At 56.9% G+C, this 18,773-nt stretch overlaps 1 protein-coding gene across 1 annotated transcript; it reads right to left on the bottom strand.

Annotated features, from left to right (window-relative positions):
- Nucleotides 1-2,076: 2,076 nt before the first annotated feature.
- On the bottom strand, nt 2,077-11,322 carry IP6K3 (inositol hexakisphosphate kinase 3). The gene is made up of 5 exons (XM_058672123.1): nt 11,072-11,322; nt 6,635-6,824; nt 5,646-5,803; nt 4,488-4,666; nt 2,077-2,639 (listed from the first exon to the last, which is right to left on the bottom strand). The coding sequence occupies exons 1-5, from the start codon at nt 11,271-11,273 to the stop codon at nt 2,346-2,348; spliced, it is 1,023 nt and encodes a 340-aa protein (XP_058528106.1). The 5' UTR covers nt 11,274-11,322; the 3' UTR covers nt 2,077-2,345.
- Between the last annotated feature and the right edge of the window lie 7,451 nt (nt 11,323-18,773).

Genomic DNA, 18,773 nt, shown 5'->3' with positions numbered 1-18,773 from the left:
TTAGCACAAATGGCAGCGCTGTTGCCAGGGATCTCAGGAGAGAGGTTCTGAGTTGATGGGGACTCAGGCTGGGCCTTGCTTCATGTGGGGAGGAGGAAGAAGGCCTCATGGGGAAGGGTCCTGGGGTGGTGAAGGGAGCACCCCATGACAGCAATGAGGGCACAGAGGGCAGTGGGAGGACAGGTGGCACCAGCCACGGGCCTTGTTTCCCTGCTGCCCCTCTGTCCCATTCTCAGGCAAGTCTCACAACCTTTTTCTCTTGGGCTCAGATAAAAGCTGAGGTCTGGAGCTCTGGGCTTGGTGGCTGTGGTGCCAGGTTCTCAGGCCTAGCGGAAGCAGTGCTAAGGGCTTGGCTGGAGGCCGACTCCCCTTGGTTGCTCCGTGTGCTCTGACCCTCCGCCCCAACCACAAGCACTGAGTGGGGGAACCAGTTACAGCATTGCCTGGCCAAACATCACTGGGGACCTTCACCTGCTTTGGAATCCATGCAGGCTGTTCGGAAATCAAATAAGAGCTGATATTCTGCAATTCCCTCTTTCCTTCTGGTGATGTGGATTTGGGGTCTTTGGTGGTCATTATCCACAAGAACCCCCCAACCCCTGAACCTTGGATTGTCTAAGGTGCAAGTAAAAGGACCCCTTGGCTCTTGGGGCTGGCGCCGGCCTGGCATATCCACATGAATGCTTTCTTAGCCACCATTTCCACCTAGGCTCCCTGAAGGATGGCAGGACATCAGTACGTCATTCTTGCCGTGCTCTCAAGTCACCCGTAAATCAGAAGGGCTGTGCGGCATGATGATCGGAATAAATAAACAGAAAGGGTAATAAGGCATGCTGATAATCACTGGTGACCTCAGCAATTTTATTAACAAATTTATTTCCCTAATTGGGTAACGCATCCCGGCGCTCGACTCCAGGGCATTGTAATAGGTCTCCACGCTGCGGCAGAAGGAATTAATTAGGCTCGTGCATTCTGGCTCCATATTTACACTTCTCAGCCAGCCTTGTCAACACTGCCCCTGGTTTCTGCACGCCTTCAGGTTCTTTTCTTCTGCCTCTCCCAACACTCCCCCACCAAAAAAATAAATAAATAGAAAGTGGGGAGGAGAGGTTCATGTTGGCTCCTCCCTTGCTCCCCCTCCCCCGAGAAGCTGCAGGTTCTGCTCAAAGGCGTTAGGCGGTCAGAACGTGCAGAAGCCTCATTTCCCAGAGGCGCTTAGGAGGCTGTAGAGAGACCTTCTTTGTGCCTGCAGGCTTCATGGAGAGAGAGCTGCAGCCCCAGCTCACCTGCACTTGTGCCTGGGTTTTTCCTTGTCCCTTCAGAGCCTAGGGACGGAGCAGGTGAGATGGACAGATGTGCCTCACTTTATTCTGCCCCACTGCTCCTACACTTAGGAACTGGAGAGGCATCTGTTAGCTCGGTCTGCCCTTGCAGCAGGTAGCCCATATGAAGAGAAAAACCATGGAGTGGCAAACTCACACTTCAAGTCAGGTTCTTGCTCACGGCATGTGAGGACTGTGGTGTGGCCGCAGGAAAGCATTGTTTGATGCAGATGCTGTGGGTTTTCCCCGGAACACTGCATGTCCAGCTCCCAAGGCCGCTCGCTAGGGGCTCAAAGCAGGGCTAGCATTGGAGTGAGATGCTGGCATGTGTGGAGTTACCTCCAGAAACCTGGAGGAATTGTCTCACAGCTCTCAGTACAGTCTGCTGTGGAGAGAGATGGCTTTCAACGGTAGCTGTCTTTTTTTTTTTTTAAGATTTATTTATTTTTATTACAAAGCCAGCTATACAGAGAGGAGGAGAGACAGAGAGGAAGATCCTCCGTCCGATGATTCACTCCCCAAGTGACCGCAACGGCCTGGAGCCAGGAGCCAGGAGCCAGGAACTTCCTCCAGGTCTCCCACGTGAGTGCAGAGTCCTAAGGCTTTGGGCTGTCCTCGACTGCTTTCCCAGGGCACAAGCAGGGAGCTGGATGGGAAGTGGAGCCGCTAGGACTAGAACCAGCGCCCTTATGGGATCCCGGTGCGTTCAAGGCGAGGACTTTAGCCGCTAGGCCATGCCGCCGGGCCTGGTAGCTGTGAGTCTTAAGTGTCATTAAGACAGCCCTGGCTCCCAAGAGGGCCTTGTTGGAGTTGTGGTACCCAGAGAAGCCCAGGTGGGCCCCAGAAGGGTCAGACTCCCTCTTGGATGTCCTGTAGCATCCCAATGAGATTTTCCAGGCCAAAAATATAGCCAGGATCTGGTCCGTCATAAGTGGTATGCCCGTCTCGGGAGCCCTCATATATTGTGTGAGCAAAGTCGATCATCCGGATGTCCACCTTGGGGAACCCTCCAGGACAGCTGGCCTAGGTTTCTTGAGAAGCTTCCAGAGCAGGCCAGCCACCTGAGGTCCTCTCTGGCAACTGCTGCCCATCGTAGATGAGGAGGAGAGAGCTGGAGTAGAAGCGGTATGATGTCTGGCTCCTGATGACGGCCAGGAGGGCCTGGAGCTGGCTCAGCATGGGCCCCAGGAGCTCTGTGCGCAGGCGGGTTCCGTCGTGCAGGAACTGGTGGAGGGTCTGTCTGAACCCCTCCACCGAGAGCTTCCGGCCGTCATACTTGTCTTTGCAGAGATAGTACTTCCCAGCAGTCTGGTATACCTTACACAAAAAAAGAAGAGCCTGTGAGGAAGGGCAGACTTCAAACAAAATCACATCTGTTACCTTTGCAGCATTACCAGCTACGATAATCTATGAATAGGTTTCCAGGGCATGCAGGGCCCCGAGAGGGGCTGCCACAAGCGGAAGATGATCCTCCCTCAAGCACCAGCCTGGCGGATGCATTTAACATGCCTATGGTGTGTTTCTAAAGGTAACCCAAGGTCTACAAATCCATCATCCAACAGAGGTGACACTCCACCCACTTGGGAAAGATGTGGATCTCCTTCCTTGTGAATTTCCAGCATCACCTCCAACTCAAAATTTAAGTCTTGGCTCCCGGCCCTCTTCAATTCAAATATTAGCAAACCCAAGCTTGCGAGCTTTAGCCAAAATCTGCGATCACGGCCAACGGCCTTGGAAAGCCAACCAGATTAAATTTTTTCCCCAACAAAGTTTATGAAATCCTTTCTCAGCAGGTTCCAAGGGAGCAGTAGTGGTTCTTCAGGGGGGCGTGGGGTGAGTTGTTACAGGGTGAAAATTCAGGCAAGCTCGGTTGTGTCAGGGGTCTGCTGGCGGCCCATGTGCCCCCGGCATGTGGGGGGGATGTTCACTGCCTCTCTGGGGGGCTGATGCCTTCTCTCCTCTCCCTTCCCTCTTATGTCTTGGCACCAGAAGGGAGCAGATGGAAGGGAGACGCTGATGAAGGGGCTGTGGTACCCGCCCCCATGTCACTCAGATGGTACAGGAAGCTGTGAGGCTGAACCATGGTCTGTGGTTAGCATGGCCAGAGGGGGACTTGGCACACCTGGGCAGGTCTGCCCAGACAAGGCCAAGATGGTTTCTTTCCTGCCTTCAGATAACCTGATATGTTTACAGAAAACCGAGGTTGGAAAAAAAAAATCAGAAAGGTATGATAGGCTGTGTCTTGCCTTTGGAGGGTTAGAGACTGGCTGTTAAATTAGCTGTCATAAATACACGACAGGCGTCACCTTCCAAATCAATCGCATCAATTTCAGGTGGTTTGTGGTCCAGAGAGAGAGATTCCATTGACACGGCAAATCATCACACTTCATTCTCTGGAGGATCACATCCCAAGCCTTCCAAGGGACATCTGTGCCACAAATTTATAGACTCCACTTGCAGCTGCAAGGGGTGGCAGTTTCCATTAAGGGAAGCTATAACGTTTACCATCCAGCCGGTGTCTGCTTCTGCTTGGAGCAAGCAGACTGTGCGAGCGAGTGCGGCCAGGGCGTTCACTGCCTCTTGCTCCCCTCAGCCCTGCTGTGAACCACATCGGAGCTGCTGCAGTAAGGAGGCATGGAGTCTGCGCCTCAGGAAAAATAACCAGTCCCTTGCCTGGGGTGAGCAGGGTGTGGCCTTCCCACTCTGATAGCCCAGGCAGGCAGCCAGAAGCAGAAGAGAGTGGACAGGGAGAGAAGCGCTGGCTAGTAAGGATAAGCAGACAAGAGGCCGATGGCTGGCAGCACTTGCGGAACCAGGGGCCACCATGGTGGTGGTGGTAGTGTGTGTGTGTGTGTGGGGGGGGAGCTGGGGGAGCTGCCTAGGCGCTTCCCCTCTGCTCCTTCCCCAGCCCCTGACCACACACTGATGCCTACCTGGGCAGGACCATGCAGCTCCAGTGCCGCGTTTCAGTTGCCAAGAAGTAGAGAAATGATAGGGCATTGACACCCCACTGCGTTAAAAGTGCTCGTAAAAAAAACCCTGGGTGTCACAGACCAGGCGTGTTCCTCCTCTCTGCAACAGTGGCTGCCCAGCCCGGTGCGAGGGGTCAGTGGTATGTGGCTGGGCCAAGATGCATCCCCAGCTTGAGGCAGACAGGCTACCAACCTGCATGCCGCAGATGCGCACACCCAGGCGTGCCGAGGTGCTCTGCGCACACTTCTTGGTGTGCCGGGCCTTCTTCTCCTCAGAGGCGTCGTCCCCATGCTGCCGTGTGCCCATCTTAAGGTCCAAGATGCAAGGGTGCGTGTGCCGGGACACCACGTTCTCCAGCAGCAGGAACCCTGCTCAGATGAATTAAGGCGGCCACAAGGGGGCGGTACAGAGCAACTTACCCGGAGAGCTGAGTGCCTACCCTCCTCCCTTCCCTCCTCCTTCTTGTAATTAAGAATACAAGATATTCGCTTCGCAGTATCTTGCATTATAAGAAGTCCATTTATTTAGAGGGAGTTTATGAATATGTGAACTTTTAAAAATTTTTTTTCTCTTTTACATTTTTGCTCTGGGGTTGAGACTTCAATGCGGGCATGAAATCCCGAGTGGGTCATGCCCAATTTAGATTTTATGGCAGAAAATCACTAGGCAGAAACCTTCAGTCGCTGAATGGGCCAGTACCTTTTGGGAGAAGCGGGCCATGGATGTGAGCTCCGGAGAGGAGTTTCAGGAATGTTAATTTCGGTGGAGTACTTATCCTGCAAGATCTTCATGGGGTTCAAGGCAATGGGTGTGATTCCGTATATAACGTGAAGCTGGCTGCCTGTCAGAGGAGCGAGCCCAGCTGACCAAGGGCCATTTCTAACTTGACTCTGTTCACTGGGTTCAAGGCAGCCCCAGGGAGGGCATGGTGGGGTCCTCACTTATCCTAGCCTTTACCCCGCAGGCCTTGCCCAGGCTCCATTCTCTGGGCCCAGGGCAGAGGCAGGAGTGCGTGTGCCCCAGCTGCCTGCTGCCTCCCCACACAGTGTGGCATTAATCCCTGCTGTGTGCTCACAGAGGTGACTCTTGCCCGTGTTGCCCTGAATGCCCAGGTGGTAGAGACCCAGCCAGGGGCCCTGTAAACAACCTTGGGTCCAGCTTTGTGTGTTCCCAGTGAGACTTCTCTCTCCATGGCGCTGTCACTGCGAGGGAACCCATTTTTCTGGGTTCTAGGTTTGAGGCCTCGTTCTTCCATGCCATCCTCACACTTGTCCCCACCTCACCCCGCTCCCCTGTATCTCTGGCCCCTGATGGGGTCCACCCTGCTGTTGGCCAGTGGGGCAAGGATACGGTGCCATTTTTTCTCGGGGTACTCAGAGCACAGGCGGGTCAGGTAGGCCTGGTGGCAGTGCAAACCCCAAGGGTTACAGCTCCTCCTCTCCGCATGGTTCCTATTCGCATCTTCTGCCAGCAAGGACGTCTGGGCATCCCGGTGGAATCTGGCCAGGCTGTGGTGAAGGAAGCGAGGGCAGCTGAGGGCCAGGGTGGGCTCTAACAAGGGCTGTCCCTGGCTGCTGCCTGGCAGCAGGTTATACAACACAGCCTCTCATGGGGAAGGGGAAGTGGTTCCTCCAGACCCACTCATCAGAGTCGGAGCCATTCATACTCACTTATCTGTGAAGGGGTTTATGGGTGGCTTGCTATGGGGCACAGCCAGGGCTTGGGTCCTTGGATTGCTGGGAGCATCCCCCACCCCATGTGGGCCTTGGCCTCCTTGTCGGGTACAGAACCAGTCATATTCCTTGTGGGGAGGAAGTGGTCCCCATGGCTGAGCCCTGGGGGTTCTGTCGGGAGTCAGCTCCCTCAATGGGAGGGTCCCTGACCTCTGAGAGGGGGAGGGGAGGCTCAGGCTTCAGTCTTCTGCATCTCAGGGGCCTGAGCCTCGACACCCTACCAGCCCCACTCCTTGTCCCATCTTGAGATGACTTCCCAAACAGGCTGGTCATGCTTCTCCTCTCTACCAGCTATCTGGGGTGTCTGTGATGCCATCACACTCCTGACACTTCCTGCTTTCAACAGGACAGGTGTCTGAGGAGGCGAACCTGCCCTGACCCCTCCTCTGTCCACAGCGCTGCCCCCTGCCTCAGCTGCAACCCTGGCCACCTGCCTGCCAGGAGTGAGGAGTGGCAGAACTGAAGACTGTTCCTTCCTCGGTGTCATTAGGGGTTCTGGACAGAGCCTGTGTGAGAATGCCTCCTTTCCCGGCCCTGCCTGGGTGGGCTCAGGCGGGAGCAGCCATCCCCATGTCCGTCCATCCGTGTCTGCATGGCAAACCTCACCTCTTGGCGGGCGAGTATGGCTGCTGGACCAGGGGCCAGGCACTGCCACTGGTCTTGTGGTACTCATGCCGCGCTGCTGTGGCCGCTGACTCTGGAGGTGCCTGGAAGGGCTCCCGGTCCTCCTGCAGTGGGTGGGCAACCAGGCTGAGATGGCCCCTGCTGTCTCTGCGGAGGTGCACAGACATGGTCCCTGTGGAACAAGGTGACGGACGTCTCTCAGAGGGACGCTGGGCCATGGTCACAGCCTGTGAATCAATCAACTCCCTCCTTCCTTCCCCAACTCCTGGTCCAAGGAGGGCAATGGGGACTGGCCTGGTCTGGTTCCCCTTCCCCCTCACCTACCCTGGGCTGACCCAGGCCCATCCTCACCTCATTCCTCCTCTGTGCCCTTTGGGGCTTCTTTTCTGGCTTATCTTGCAGTCACACCCTCCACATCACACCAGCCACCGCAAGCTCAATGCGGCCAGCCTGGGATGGCCGAGGGGTGCTGGGGCCCTCCCCTCCACTCCCCTGTGCTCTGTGTGTGTCTATCTGGGCAGCATTTTCCAGGAAGCCTTGCTCTTTTAGGATGCCCCGCCACACCTCAGTGCCCCTGCCCCACATCTACCTGTCTCTCGGTGAGGCACATGGGCGCATGGCCTTTGGTGGTGGCCCAGTAACTTTGTGATGCCTCCTCTCCTGGGAGGTCATAATGGAGCCAGGAGCAGAGACCCCTGGGAACCCTCCGCATCAACACGCTGCCCGGGCATATCCAAGAGGTAGCCACACCCACAGCTCAGGCACCTGCCCTTCCTTCCTGGAGCTTGGCAGCCAGAAGGGGTCAGGTCTTGCCAGTCCTGGGATGGCATGAAAGACCCCTCAGGCGGTTTTGCCAAGAGCACCTGCTACTGGGGGGGTTCTCCTGTCTGCACCCCACCCCTCTGACCTCCCACTAGTCCTCTGGGCCAAGCCTGGTGTCACGGCGGGGGTGGGGGGAGATGACCCTATGCAGGGTGCCTGTGAAGTCCCTGTCCTTCATTCCCCAGTGACTCCCAAGCTGGGGCCAACACCTCAGGCTGACAGCAGGGTTCAGTTCTGCACAGTTCTGTATAGTGCAGGCACTGGCAGGTGAAGGAAGCGTAGGAGGAAAAAGGAAGGGACATAGATTGCTCACCTCCCTCCCCCGTAACTGAGGGCTGGTCAGCTACCCCACTGGGATCGAGGTCCCTCAGGCCCGGGGCCATCCCATCAGTGATTATTCTTAGAAGCCTGCAACCACTTCTAAAACAGCCCCTTTAAGTAACACCCCACCTCCCCCACCTTTGAATGTGCCATCTGCTTTCCACAGTGACCCTGAAGTCCAGAGAAGGTGGGCTGCAAAAACAGACTCCTTCTGAGGCATCTATTGCTACCCCGCCCCTGGCCACTTGGCCACCTTCTCCAAGTAGAGGGGAATTTCTGCTTAGCAGGCAGATTCCCCCACCCAGTCAGGGCTGGTGCTCCCTGGCAGGGCTGCTCCGCAGAACTGCTGGTAGTGAGGCCTAACCCAGCGGGCTTCCCAGACACCTTCAAGTCCCAGCGCCCTCATTCCACGGCCTGACAGTGGTGTTCAGTTCTGCAAATGCATGCAGCTCTCCTGCACTGCCTCGCAGGTGCCCGTGTCTGTGAAGTCATCAGAGCAACCGCAGCAGTGAGACTGACACACTCAGCTCCCCAGTGCTGCTCCGCTCATGGCAGCAGGGAACAGAATCCCGGGAGTAACCACCACTCCAGGGGACCACGGCACCTCTCCTGCCTGCTTTGGGACACTGGCTCTGTGGCACTGACATTTGTGGCCTCTTGGTGACTAAATGTCTGCAGAGCCTGCCCAGGGGTGCTCCCAGAGTGCTTCACCAGAGCCATGCATGGAGGCAGGGACCCAGGGTGCAGGGCTCACCATAACCCACGTGTGCCTGAGGGATGTCCCTGCTGTACCCCTTGTCCCATGGTTCCCGGGGGCTCTGTCTCATGGGAGAGAACAGAGAGGTTATGACACCAGCACCTCTGGATGGGAGTGTCAGCTGGTGTCCAGGAGTGCAGAGGTACAGAGGCAGGGGGAGGGCTTGTTCTAGAGAGAGCTAGGCTGGGAGTCAGTATTGGGGGATCCCAGAGCCCAGTCCTGCCTGAGCAGGAGTGGGGCAGAGCCATGGGCTGTATGCTTGTCTGTGGGGAGCTTAGTGGCCTCCCAGCACCTGGGGGAGGGTGCACTGGCCATGTGAAGTGCAAGCTAATGTCCAGCTCATGGTGACAGGCCTAACAGGTGAACCCAGGAGGCACCCCTCTTCTCCCGAGGGCATGGAAGGTGATGTGCTCCTGCAGGTCCCAGTGCTTGTTGCCACTTGTCCTAAGGGCCAGAGTGAATGCAGGAAAGCACAGGTGCAAATAGGCCCACACCAACACAAAGCCCCAAGTCATCTCCATTGCTCATCTTGTCAGCACCACAGTGCCTGCCTCGCTGTCTTTCTGTGGGCCTCTACCAGCTCAGAGTCCATCTCTCCCTCTGCCTCTCCCACTCCTCCTTCTGTGCTCCAGTCAGCCCTTCCCTCAAAGCCTAGGACCCCTTGAAAGGAGGCGAGAGCAGACAGCCCCCCAGGGCAAAGGCCCTAGCTGTTACCCTTGGCCAGGCAACGTGTCTGGGGCCCACGCTTCTGGCTGCTTGAACCGTTCACGTTCAAGCCCATATGGGCTCTGCCTTGCCTCTAGCATGCCCCGTGTGTCTGGGGAAGCAGGCCATAGAGGTTCGGGGCCTTTCCAGAGCTCCAATGACTGGGAGTGCACAGGGCCCAGTTAGGGCCCCATCTGCCTGCTCCCCGGCTGTCCCCTCACACCTTGGCCCCAGACCCTGGCCAGCTGGGTGGGCAGCTTACTGCCAGATCGGCATGCCCAGGGTATTTCCCCACTTGGGCTTTGGTGGAGCAGCTTCCAGAACCTCGGCGAATATCCTCCCGTGGGCTTATTTTTAATCCCATGAGAGAACATTCAGCTGCCACCGTCTGTAATACGAATCTGGCTCTACTGTTAGGCAGCAGGGCCCAAAGAGCATGTCCTCACCCGCCCAAGGCTGACAGGCAGCCTGTGAAGGAGCGGGATATAGCCGCACAATGCTACGGTACTGGGGGACCCCCCCAGGGGAGTGCTGCTCCCTTTGGTGTTCTGTCACACAGAGCTGCTAGAATGGCCCCTTTCTCAGGACAGGCTGTTCCCAGCCCAGAGGCAATGGGAGAGCCCAGAAGGTAGCATGGCCCAGTGCAGGATGCCTCTCTCACCACCTCCCCTTTGCCTGGGGCAGAGCTGATGGAACCAGTGTGAAATGCCACTGGCAGAGGCTGCCATGGCCAGGGCCTGCCACCTCTATGTTGGCTTCAGTTGTGAAAAGACAAACATTAATTCCAGCGGGTGCCCTGGCGAGATGGGCAATGACCCACGTCTACCAGGCAGCTCCAACATGCAGCCTTGGGAAGCCTCAGGGGAAGGCCAGGCCCTGTGGGTGAGGGGGCACCTGCGGGGCTCACCCTCCCTGCTCCTCCAGGCCACAGTCCCTCAGAAGGTCCCGGAGGAGTAAATGGAAATCCTGACATGTGTGGACAGTGTGTGGACTCAGTGGCCAGGCCACAGGAGCGTAGAGGGTCTCTTCCAGGGGGCCTCATCCTGGACCATGCTGCAAGCAGCCCGGGCACAGGTCTGCACTGGGGCCTGAGTGTCTGCCACATGCCCGCACTGTAAATGCTGCTTGCCACTCTTTCCCAGTGTTACCTGCATGGTACAATTGCAAGGACTCATTTGGAGGGCATCTCCTTGAGCACTTTCAGTGATGGCCAGGGTGGCTGGCGACCTGCAACCGGGCGCTGCAAGTGCTGGGCAGAGGCCTGTTCTCTGAGCATCTGCCCCTGTACTCCTCCTGCTGGGGTTTGTGGGGTGGACGAGGTGATCGGCCTTGGGGATCGTGACAGGGGCAGCAGACATACCCTTGCCAGAACCTGCCCTGTACTCAGACCTGAGGTACGGGCTGCCTCGTGCAATTTCCCCAGCTCCCCCAGGCACTGTGTGGTCCCCCGGCTTGCCCCTTTCCTGCATGCAGGTGAGAATTCTGGTTTGTGGACAAGCTTTGTCCCCCAGCCTTTCCCCCTCAGCCTGAGAGAAAGACTCCCCCCTCCACCTGCAGGATCCCCCTGTCCTGGAAGCCAGTCGTACACTACAGGCACAGCCGAGAGGAGCCCTCACTGTGGGCCGGTGGCATCTGGCTGCTCACTTCTTCTATTCTTCAGTCCTCCAGGTCTGGTGACTTGAGTTAACTGACAGGGAAGCCAGACCTAGAGGCTGGGAGTTAGAGAAAACTAGGACAGTGCAAGCTGCCCTGCCTACCGGGGAAGAGGGGCTTGTCACCATGGCAACCCTCCCCACCAGGGTCCAGCCCCTCACCTTTATACTGTGGGGTGAAGTGCTTCATGGCCATGGGCAGGGACTCGTAGAACCTGTGCTCGCGGGAGATGAGGGGCTTGCACACAGTATGCTCGTCGTAGGTCATCACGCTCAGGTGGCCCCCAACCTGGTGCAGGAAGGGCTCCAGGGGCACACCCACCTGGCTGTCCGACGTGGCATCCACGCTGTCCTGCACCACCATGGTGCCACACAGGGAGGCAGGGTGGTGGGAAGGCAGCAGGTGGAAGGCACAATCCCGTGTTGGAGGCAGGGCACGGGTAGGGCCCTCAGCTCACTCCTTGCCTTGGTCAGGGCCTCTAGAAAGCAGAGGGAGGAGGAGTTTAATGGGGTAAGAGTCCACATGGTCCCACTGGGACCACAGGGACTCCTCATTGAGAGCTTCTGGGATGATAAAGATCACTGAATCACTGGTTCCAAGGACCTGGCAATGGGGTCACCTGGTGGAGCAGGGTCCAATGAGCAGCAGACTTTCATACTGTACTTTTCAGGTTTCAATGTAAAAACACTAGGAAAGAAAGAAGGCCCTACTACTGTGTGAGTGCCAATGGCATCTCAGCTCCCACATCCTGCTGTCTTTCTCCCTTTGCGGACCAGGGCCCCAGATCCACAGGAAGCAAGCAGAGCTCCTGTCCTGGTCAGGATCCCTGTAGTACTGACCTACCTCATGGCTCAGCCACTCCGTGGACATATGCAAAACCCCTGGGCCTCAGTTCCCACATCTGTAGACAGACCATAGCGTCACTAATGCCACTGGAAAGACTGGCCCAGGGCGTAGAGTGCAGACCTTGGGAGAGTTGGTGGGCACTACTTTGGGCAGCATGGCCATGGTACTCACATCCCTGCAGGCCTGGGCTCTGGGGAAGGCAGGCTTGCTCACAGACACTTTGCAAAGAAAAAGTGAGACCAAGGACTGGCATTGTGGCATGCAAGCTAAACCTTCACCTGTAGAGTTGGCATCCTATGTGGGCACTGGTTTGTGTCCTGGCTGGTCTACTTCCCGTCCAGCTCCCTGCTTATGGCCTGGGAAAGTAGGCTGGCTCAAGGCCTGGGAGTCCCTGCACCCACATGGGAGTCCTGGAAGAAGATCCAGGCTCCTGGCTTCGGATTTGCTCAGTTCCAGCTGCTGTAAGCCATTTGGGGAGTGAACCAGCAGATGGAAAATCTCTTTGTCTCTCTTCTCTGTAACTTTGCCTTTCAAATAATAAAATAATAATGAATAAATCTTAAGAAAAAAAAAGTGAGGCTTAAACTGCCCTGGGCAGCAGAGCTGGCAGTGGAACTATGGACCCACATCCCTGGGCCTGCCCTCCTGGGTGTGGGCTTGTCCCACAGCTTCTAAAGTTGTTGTGACTTCGTCGCAGGAGAGCACCAAGGAGATTCTGCTAGGGGAGGCGCTCATGGCCCGCCTGCTGTGAATGAGAGGACATCCCTGCAGCGGGGCCCTTCACCACGAGTTACTAATACTCTCTCTCCACTGGACTCCTGGCTGTGGATGTCACCGGGCCAAGCAGCTCTGGGCATGACGAACCCTCCGCCCAACCTTCGGGCCACAGGCATGGCTCATTGGTTCTGCACACAGCAATAACTGTCCATTTGTTCAGGCTTCTGCTCTGAGAGGCTCCTGCCAGCTGCTAGGCCTCAGGACAACGCGGCATGGAAAGCTCCCGCGTGACTTTGGCTTCTACTCCACAAGCCGTACAGAGACCCTTGAGGAAGGCAGACAGGTGAGAGTCTGCTCTGGAGAAAGTGCGGTGCAGCCTGTCCTCAGCTCTTCCAGTGGCAACACAGAGACTGTCCCTACTGGGGCACCTGCTCCAAGGACCGAGCAAGGAACGTCTGGGAGGGGGGGACACGTCTAGAGGTGCAGGGAAATGGGCAGGGACAGGCCTGGAGCGATGGCTCAGTGGCTTGCCTTACACAAGCTGGGATCCCATATGGGCTCTGGTTCGTGTCCTGAATGCCCCGTTTCTTATCCAGCTCCCTCTGCTTGGGTCTGGGAAAGCAGGAGAGGATGGGCCAAGGCCTTGGGACCCTGCATCTATGTGAGAGACTGGAAGAAACTCCTGGCTCCTGGCTTCCGAGGGGCTCAGCTCCAGCCATTGTGGCCACTTGGGGAGTGAACCAGTGGACAGAAGATCTTTCTGTCTCTCCATATCTGCCTTTTCAGAAGAAAGAAAGAAAGAAAGCAAGCAAGCAAGCAAGCAAGCAAGCCAGGGACGGGTTAATATTTCATCTCTCTCTCTCTCTCTCTCTCTCTCTCTCTCTCTCTCTCTTCTCTCTTGTCCTCTGGGACACTGGCCTTTGACAGCTGACCTGTCCCCCACAGAGGCCCTGCTGGTGGCTGCAGACAAATGGTCTGTGATACACATTTATACCCATCCCCACAGGGAGCTTAAATCCCCACCCCCCACCGCTCCTACCTCCCTGGGGCTGGCCCAGTGCTAACCAGGCTTGACACACTGCATCCAGTAACTGCCTATGCATCTAGCTGGGCTCCACTAGGCCTTCTCACTCCTCTCCCTTAACCCTTACAGGTCCCCCAAAGGGCATCGGGAGGGGACAGCAGTGGGCAGTGACACGTCTGAGCCCCCGAGCTTCATGTGGCCAGCACGTTTTGACCTGTGTATCACCGGTCCTGCTTCACAGATGCGGGAACAGAGACAGAGTGCCTGAGTGGTTTCCCTGGGCGCAAGAAGACAGCAGAGGGGGAGCAAGGATGCCAGCCCTAGCACGGGCTTCCTCCTCCCCCCGAAAGAGTCCCAAGGAGGCAGCTGCGGGGGGAGAAGGTCACTCACCTAGTTAAACCCACCCCCCGGCATCAGGCCCCATTGAGGAAGCGGGACTCTGCCCAAGTCACCTGCATCTTCTGTCTCCGGAAGGACCAAGGCCCTGGGTAGATGCCCCTGGATTCCCCATCCCTACCCCACTCTGTCTCTTAGGAGCACTGGGCAGGGTCAGGAGCCCAGGGTCTATGCCAAGCACCCTGCCAGCTTGCTATGGTGCCCAGGATGAGGTGGGACACAGCCCTGTCATGCTGCTAGGATGACCAGCGTGCAGGACTCCTCTGGAGAGCACCAGTTCTGGGGCTTCCCACTCAGGTCCCCCACTGAGGGTCGTTCTCTGGATGGCCTGGGTACGGGGAAGGCAGGTGGGGTGTGAGGGGGGAGGTAGGCTCCGCTCCCTTCCCACACCTGCTAACTCTGATGTTCTAAAGGGAATAGGCTGATCCTTCCTCCAGCACATGCCTCTTCCTACCACCCACCAGTCCAGAGCCCGGCCCCACAGTGTTCCTGGGAGCTCCTGGGGCAGGCATGAGAGGGGGTGCAGGTAGGGAAGAGCATGGGGGTTAAAGAAAGGCAGCAGGGTGTTCAGCTGAATGGCTGCTCCCACCCCATCCAGGGCGTGCACTGATGGCCCTGGGTCCCTGTGTCTTGCTGCCCCATCCTGGGGTCACATCCTGAATTAAGTAACTCTGGGCCCCACTCCAGCACACTCGAGAGCTGATTTCTGTTGACGGGCATAGAGCTGTGGAGCCATTGTGAAATGAGGGCCTGGGTTGGCAGTGGCAGTGGGGCCAGGGAAGCAGCCAGCCTGGCCAGGGTTGCGAGGAGGGCCACAGATGCCAGGGCCGCGGCTGTGTTCAGCTTCCAGAGTGGGGACAGGTGACAGTCGCGGTGATGTGGAGACCCTAAGACCTCACTGGTGCGGGACACAGTGACAGATGCCACCCATCAGGCCAGGATGGACGAGGGCATCAGGACCTGTCATTCATGTCGGCTTATCGCACATGCAGAGTGCCCTTGGAAAGGGAACCTCTGCTCACCCGCTAAAGCCCAGCTCATTAGCAGTGACACAGACGCCCTTCTCAGAGCTGTCTTCTTCTAGGGAAGATGGCAGAGGGGGCCACCAATCAAACCCACAAGGGGTGAAGCTGGGAACCCATTAACTGCAGACGATATCTTGTCAAAGGCTGTCGGCAGCTTCTGGCTGGCACAGAATGGCTGGCCATGGTCACAGTCAGGGTTGTGTGCAGGGATTCCAGCTCTCCCGGCCTACCACTGGAAGCCCAGGGAGGGCCAGCCTAACATGGGTGGGAGCATCAGGGGTCCTGGTGATCTCAGAAGCTCATGATGAACAGGGGCTCTGTTGGCCTGGGTCCCTGAGCAAACAGCACACAGGCCAGAGCATGGCAGACAGCAACCTCCTGCCCCGAGGGGTGGAGCGGCTTGTTCCAACCTGCTCCAGGCCCAGTGCCTGGATCAGCATCAGGAGCCATCCAGGAGCTGGGCCCGGCTAGGCAACAGGAGCCTCACTCTGCAAGCCACAGCCCCAGGGGACCATGTGCAGGTCCCCAACAGGGCCACCACGGTGGCAATGGTGGCAGAGGGAAGGGGGCTCCTCCTGGCAGAGAATCCTCTATAGCACAGCACAGCAATCGCCAGGGAGCATGGCAATTTCTCAAGTGTACGTAAACACTTGGTGATTACCAAAACACAGATTCATTTAAAGGCATTATCGAATTCTTGGTAGTTGTTTCCATCATCCGTTTTCTCAATCAACAGACACTAGATGTATAATGAGTTATTGCATGGGGCTGGTGGGGAACAGTCACACCGAGAAATGTGCTTTGGTGGAAAAGGTTACTCAAGGGGTCTGTGAGTTGGTTCAGCCTTAGTGGGGAGGGCTGGCTGCTGGGAGTGTGTGTCCAACGGGGCTGCAGGAGGTTTGTGGGGGGGGGGGGGGGGAACTGGGATTAAAAGATAAACAGATTTTAGTGCCAAGCATTTTTGAGGTCCATGCGTGGTATTTTCACAACACATGTTTCCTAGGAGTATGTGGAAGACCCCTGGTGTACATGGTTGTTGTATTTATAACTCATGCAGGCAGTGGCCAGCAGGGCCAGGACAGGGCTGGAGTGGGTGACTGGAGGGTTTGGTGAAGGAGGGATGGAGATGGGGCGGCTCCCGATCTTTGCCCAGGGTTGCACCTGCTGCATGGTGCTACGGCCCCCCCGCCAGCCAGAGAAGATGGCTTGCCTGGGCCCCAGCTGAGCCCAGGGTAGGGGGTTGCTGAAGCCTGGGGGAGGGCTACACCCAGGAGTCACCGGGCAAAGAGCATACTGGGGAGATGAGATGATCAGGAGACAGCTGGCAGCGAGGGAGCAAGGGGAGCCAGTCAGCCCAGAGGTGGTGGCTGGGCCTGCTCAGGCCTCCCAGAACCAGGGGCTTGCCACAAGAGCCACTCCATGTCCTTGTGAGGCCCAAGGGAGCGCTTTTTAATCTATTAGAGATGTGAGGACCCAAAAAACCATTTAGAGCCACTTACATGGTAATGGGTTGAGGCTGTTGGCGCCCCTCCTGTGGCCGAGGCTCAGGAGGCACCGGGGCCAAACAGGCTGAGAGGGCACAAAAATGGAGTTTTAGAATCCATTCTAAAAATGACTCGAGGGCCACGGGATGGCTCCCTGGCACGGTGAGATCAATCCAGGATGTGGCGGGGAGGTACAGGGGGTGGGGACTGTGTGCAGAAGCCTCCTAGTCTGAGTGAGCTAGGTGGCTTCACAGAGCACCCCCTTGCCAGCCCCACCTTTCTGAAAGCCTGAGTCAGGGCGCAGAGCAACACTTCAATCCTCTCCTTCGAAACCTATTTTGGGGCTGATTTTATCCTTTGAGAGGGGATTACCCCTCCCCCTCCTTCCTCTTAACATTTAAAATCTCCCAATGTTCCTGCAGCTCGGGGACCAGACAGGATTTTAATACAGCGGCAACTTATTTAGAAACCTTCAGCCCTGACAAATGTACTTACCGGCGCCAGCACCAGTCTCATCCTGCTGTCATGGCAGGAGAAACAAGGAGTGTGGAATGGCCAAGCCAGGCACCACGGGCAGCTGCGCCCGCTACCCCGGGCCCTGTATACGCCTGGTAACTGCCCCAGTAGTCCCTGGAGTCTCAGACCACCTTCAGGGGCACCTAGGACCTTGAACTGAGTACCCAGACCTACCCACACAATCACAACCCTCAGACCCCTCCTGCCTGCCCTTCTCTAAGGAACAGGATTGACGACGGCCACCTGCTTGTGCGGCCACGCAGCTAGAGGCGCAAGGCTTTTCCAGGCCATGTTGTGATTACGGGAAGGACAGGTTTCCTACGGCCAAGCACGGTGCTGGGGAGAAGCATTAGGGTGCAAGGGTGAGTGTGCAGGGGCACCCACCGCGGTGCTGCCTCTGACAACTCCGCAGAACCAACCTCACCAGCCAGTGCGCGAGCGAAGCCTTTCTCCAGCAGAGGGCAGCAGCGGACATGCAGAGGTCGGAAATGCAAGGTGGACTCACCCAGATAAGCTCCCACGTCCTCTGCTGCCTCCACAGTCCCCCTGCGTAAACCATGGACAGCATGGCAAGAGCCCCTTCCCCCACTGCCACCCCCAGCCAGTAGCGGTTTCCTTCAGTGAACAACACCGATGTTCGTAAAATTTATGTCTGTTCCCTGCAGGCTAGAGAATAAGACTCAGCCACACGGACTCCAGCCAGGGAGAGTCTTCTTGGCTGTCTGCACAGTGAGTTGGCAGTCCCACGTGCGCTCAGCCTGGCCTCTGGTCACAGAAGGCCCCAGGGGGCACAAGACCTTACCAGGGGGAGTTGTTAAGGTACCTTCTCCCTTAATCTTCAGGCCTTGGTTGCCCTGGGTACACTGAGAGCTGTCTGACACAGCTGGCTTTTGCCTCTTGTACAGGACACTTGGCCTGCAACCCAGCCGATCCGTGTGCAGGGCTGGCTGGATCAGACATGATCGAACACGGGGGTAGACCAGAGTACCGTGACCAGACCTTGCTGTAGCAAAGCTTTAAAAAGACAGGGACATAGAGAGCCATGCTGGGTGTAGCTGTGTCAGTAGGATGGTGGTATGGGTTATGTAAGCACCCACTGTGTATGTGTGCGCGCGTGTGGGGTCTGCCAGTTACCTCAAAGCTCTCAGCTCTTGCAGCTTGCGCGACACCAGTGAGGCTGAGCTGTGGCTCCAACCCCAGGTGCAGGATATGTGAGCATCTGTGATGTCATTACGCATATTTTGCCTTGCTGGGAAGTTTCTCATGTTTTCATGATAAAAAGATTAAGGGGCTGGTGCCATAGCATAGCAAATAAAGCTACCACCTGTGAAACCAGCATTCCATATCAGAGTGGTTCCTGTCCCGGCTGCTGCACTTCTGATCATCTCCCCACTAATGGCCTGGGAAAGCAGCAGAGGATGGCCCAAGTGCTTGGACTCCCACGCGCACACGCATGTGGAAGATCTGGAAGATGCTCCTGGGTCCCAGCATTAGACTGGCCCAGTTACAGCCATCGTGGCCATTTGAGGAGTGAACCAGCAGATGGAAAAATGTGTCTCTCCTTCTCTCTTGTAACTCTGCCTTTCACATAAATAAGTAAATATCAGGTTCTTGCAGTGGGGTGGTTTGAAGAGCAGATGGGGCTCCCAAGGCTCTGTTACAACCTCTACCACCTTGCAGCCGGGCCCTGGGCCACTGCCCACACACTTACATCACTGTCCCCATGGGCTCTGGGACAGGACATGCCATTCTGGGGCAGCACCGCTGTTTGTCCTGGATACCTGCCTCGGGGTGGGGGCAGCGAGACACAAGAGGAGCGAATGCCAGGATCCCCATACTACTGACCTGTCCGACT

Source organism: Ochotona princeps, chromosome 1, assembly GCF_030435755.1.
Source record: "Ochotona princeps isolate mOchPri1 chromosome 1, mOchPri1.hap1, whole genome shotgun sequence".
NCBI lineage: Eukaryota > Metazoa > Chordata > Mammalia > Lagomorpha > Ochotonidae > Ochotona > Ochotona princeps.
Note: the sequence above shows the minus strand (reverse complement) of the source record. Positions and strands in the feature narration are given on the sequence as shown.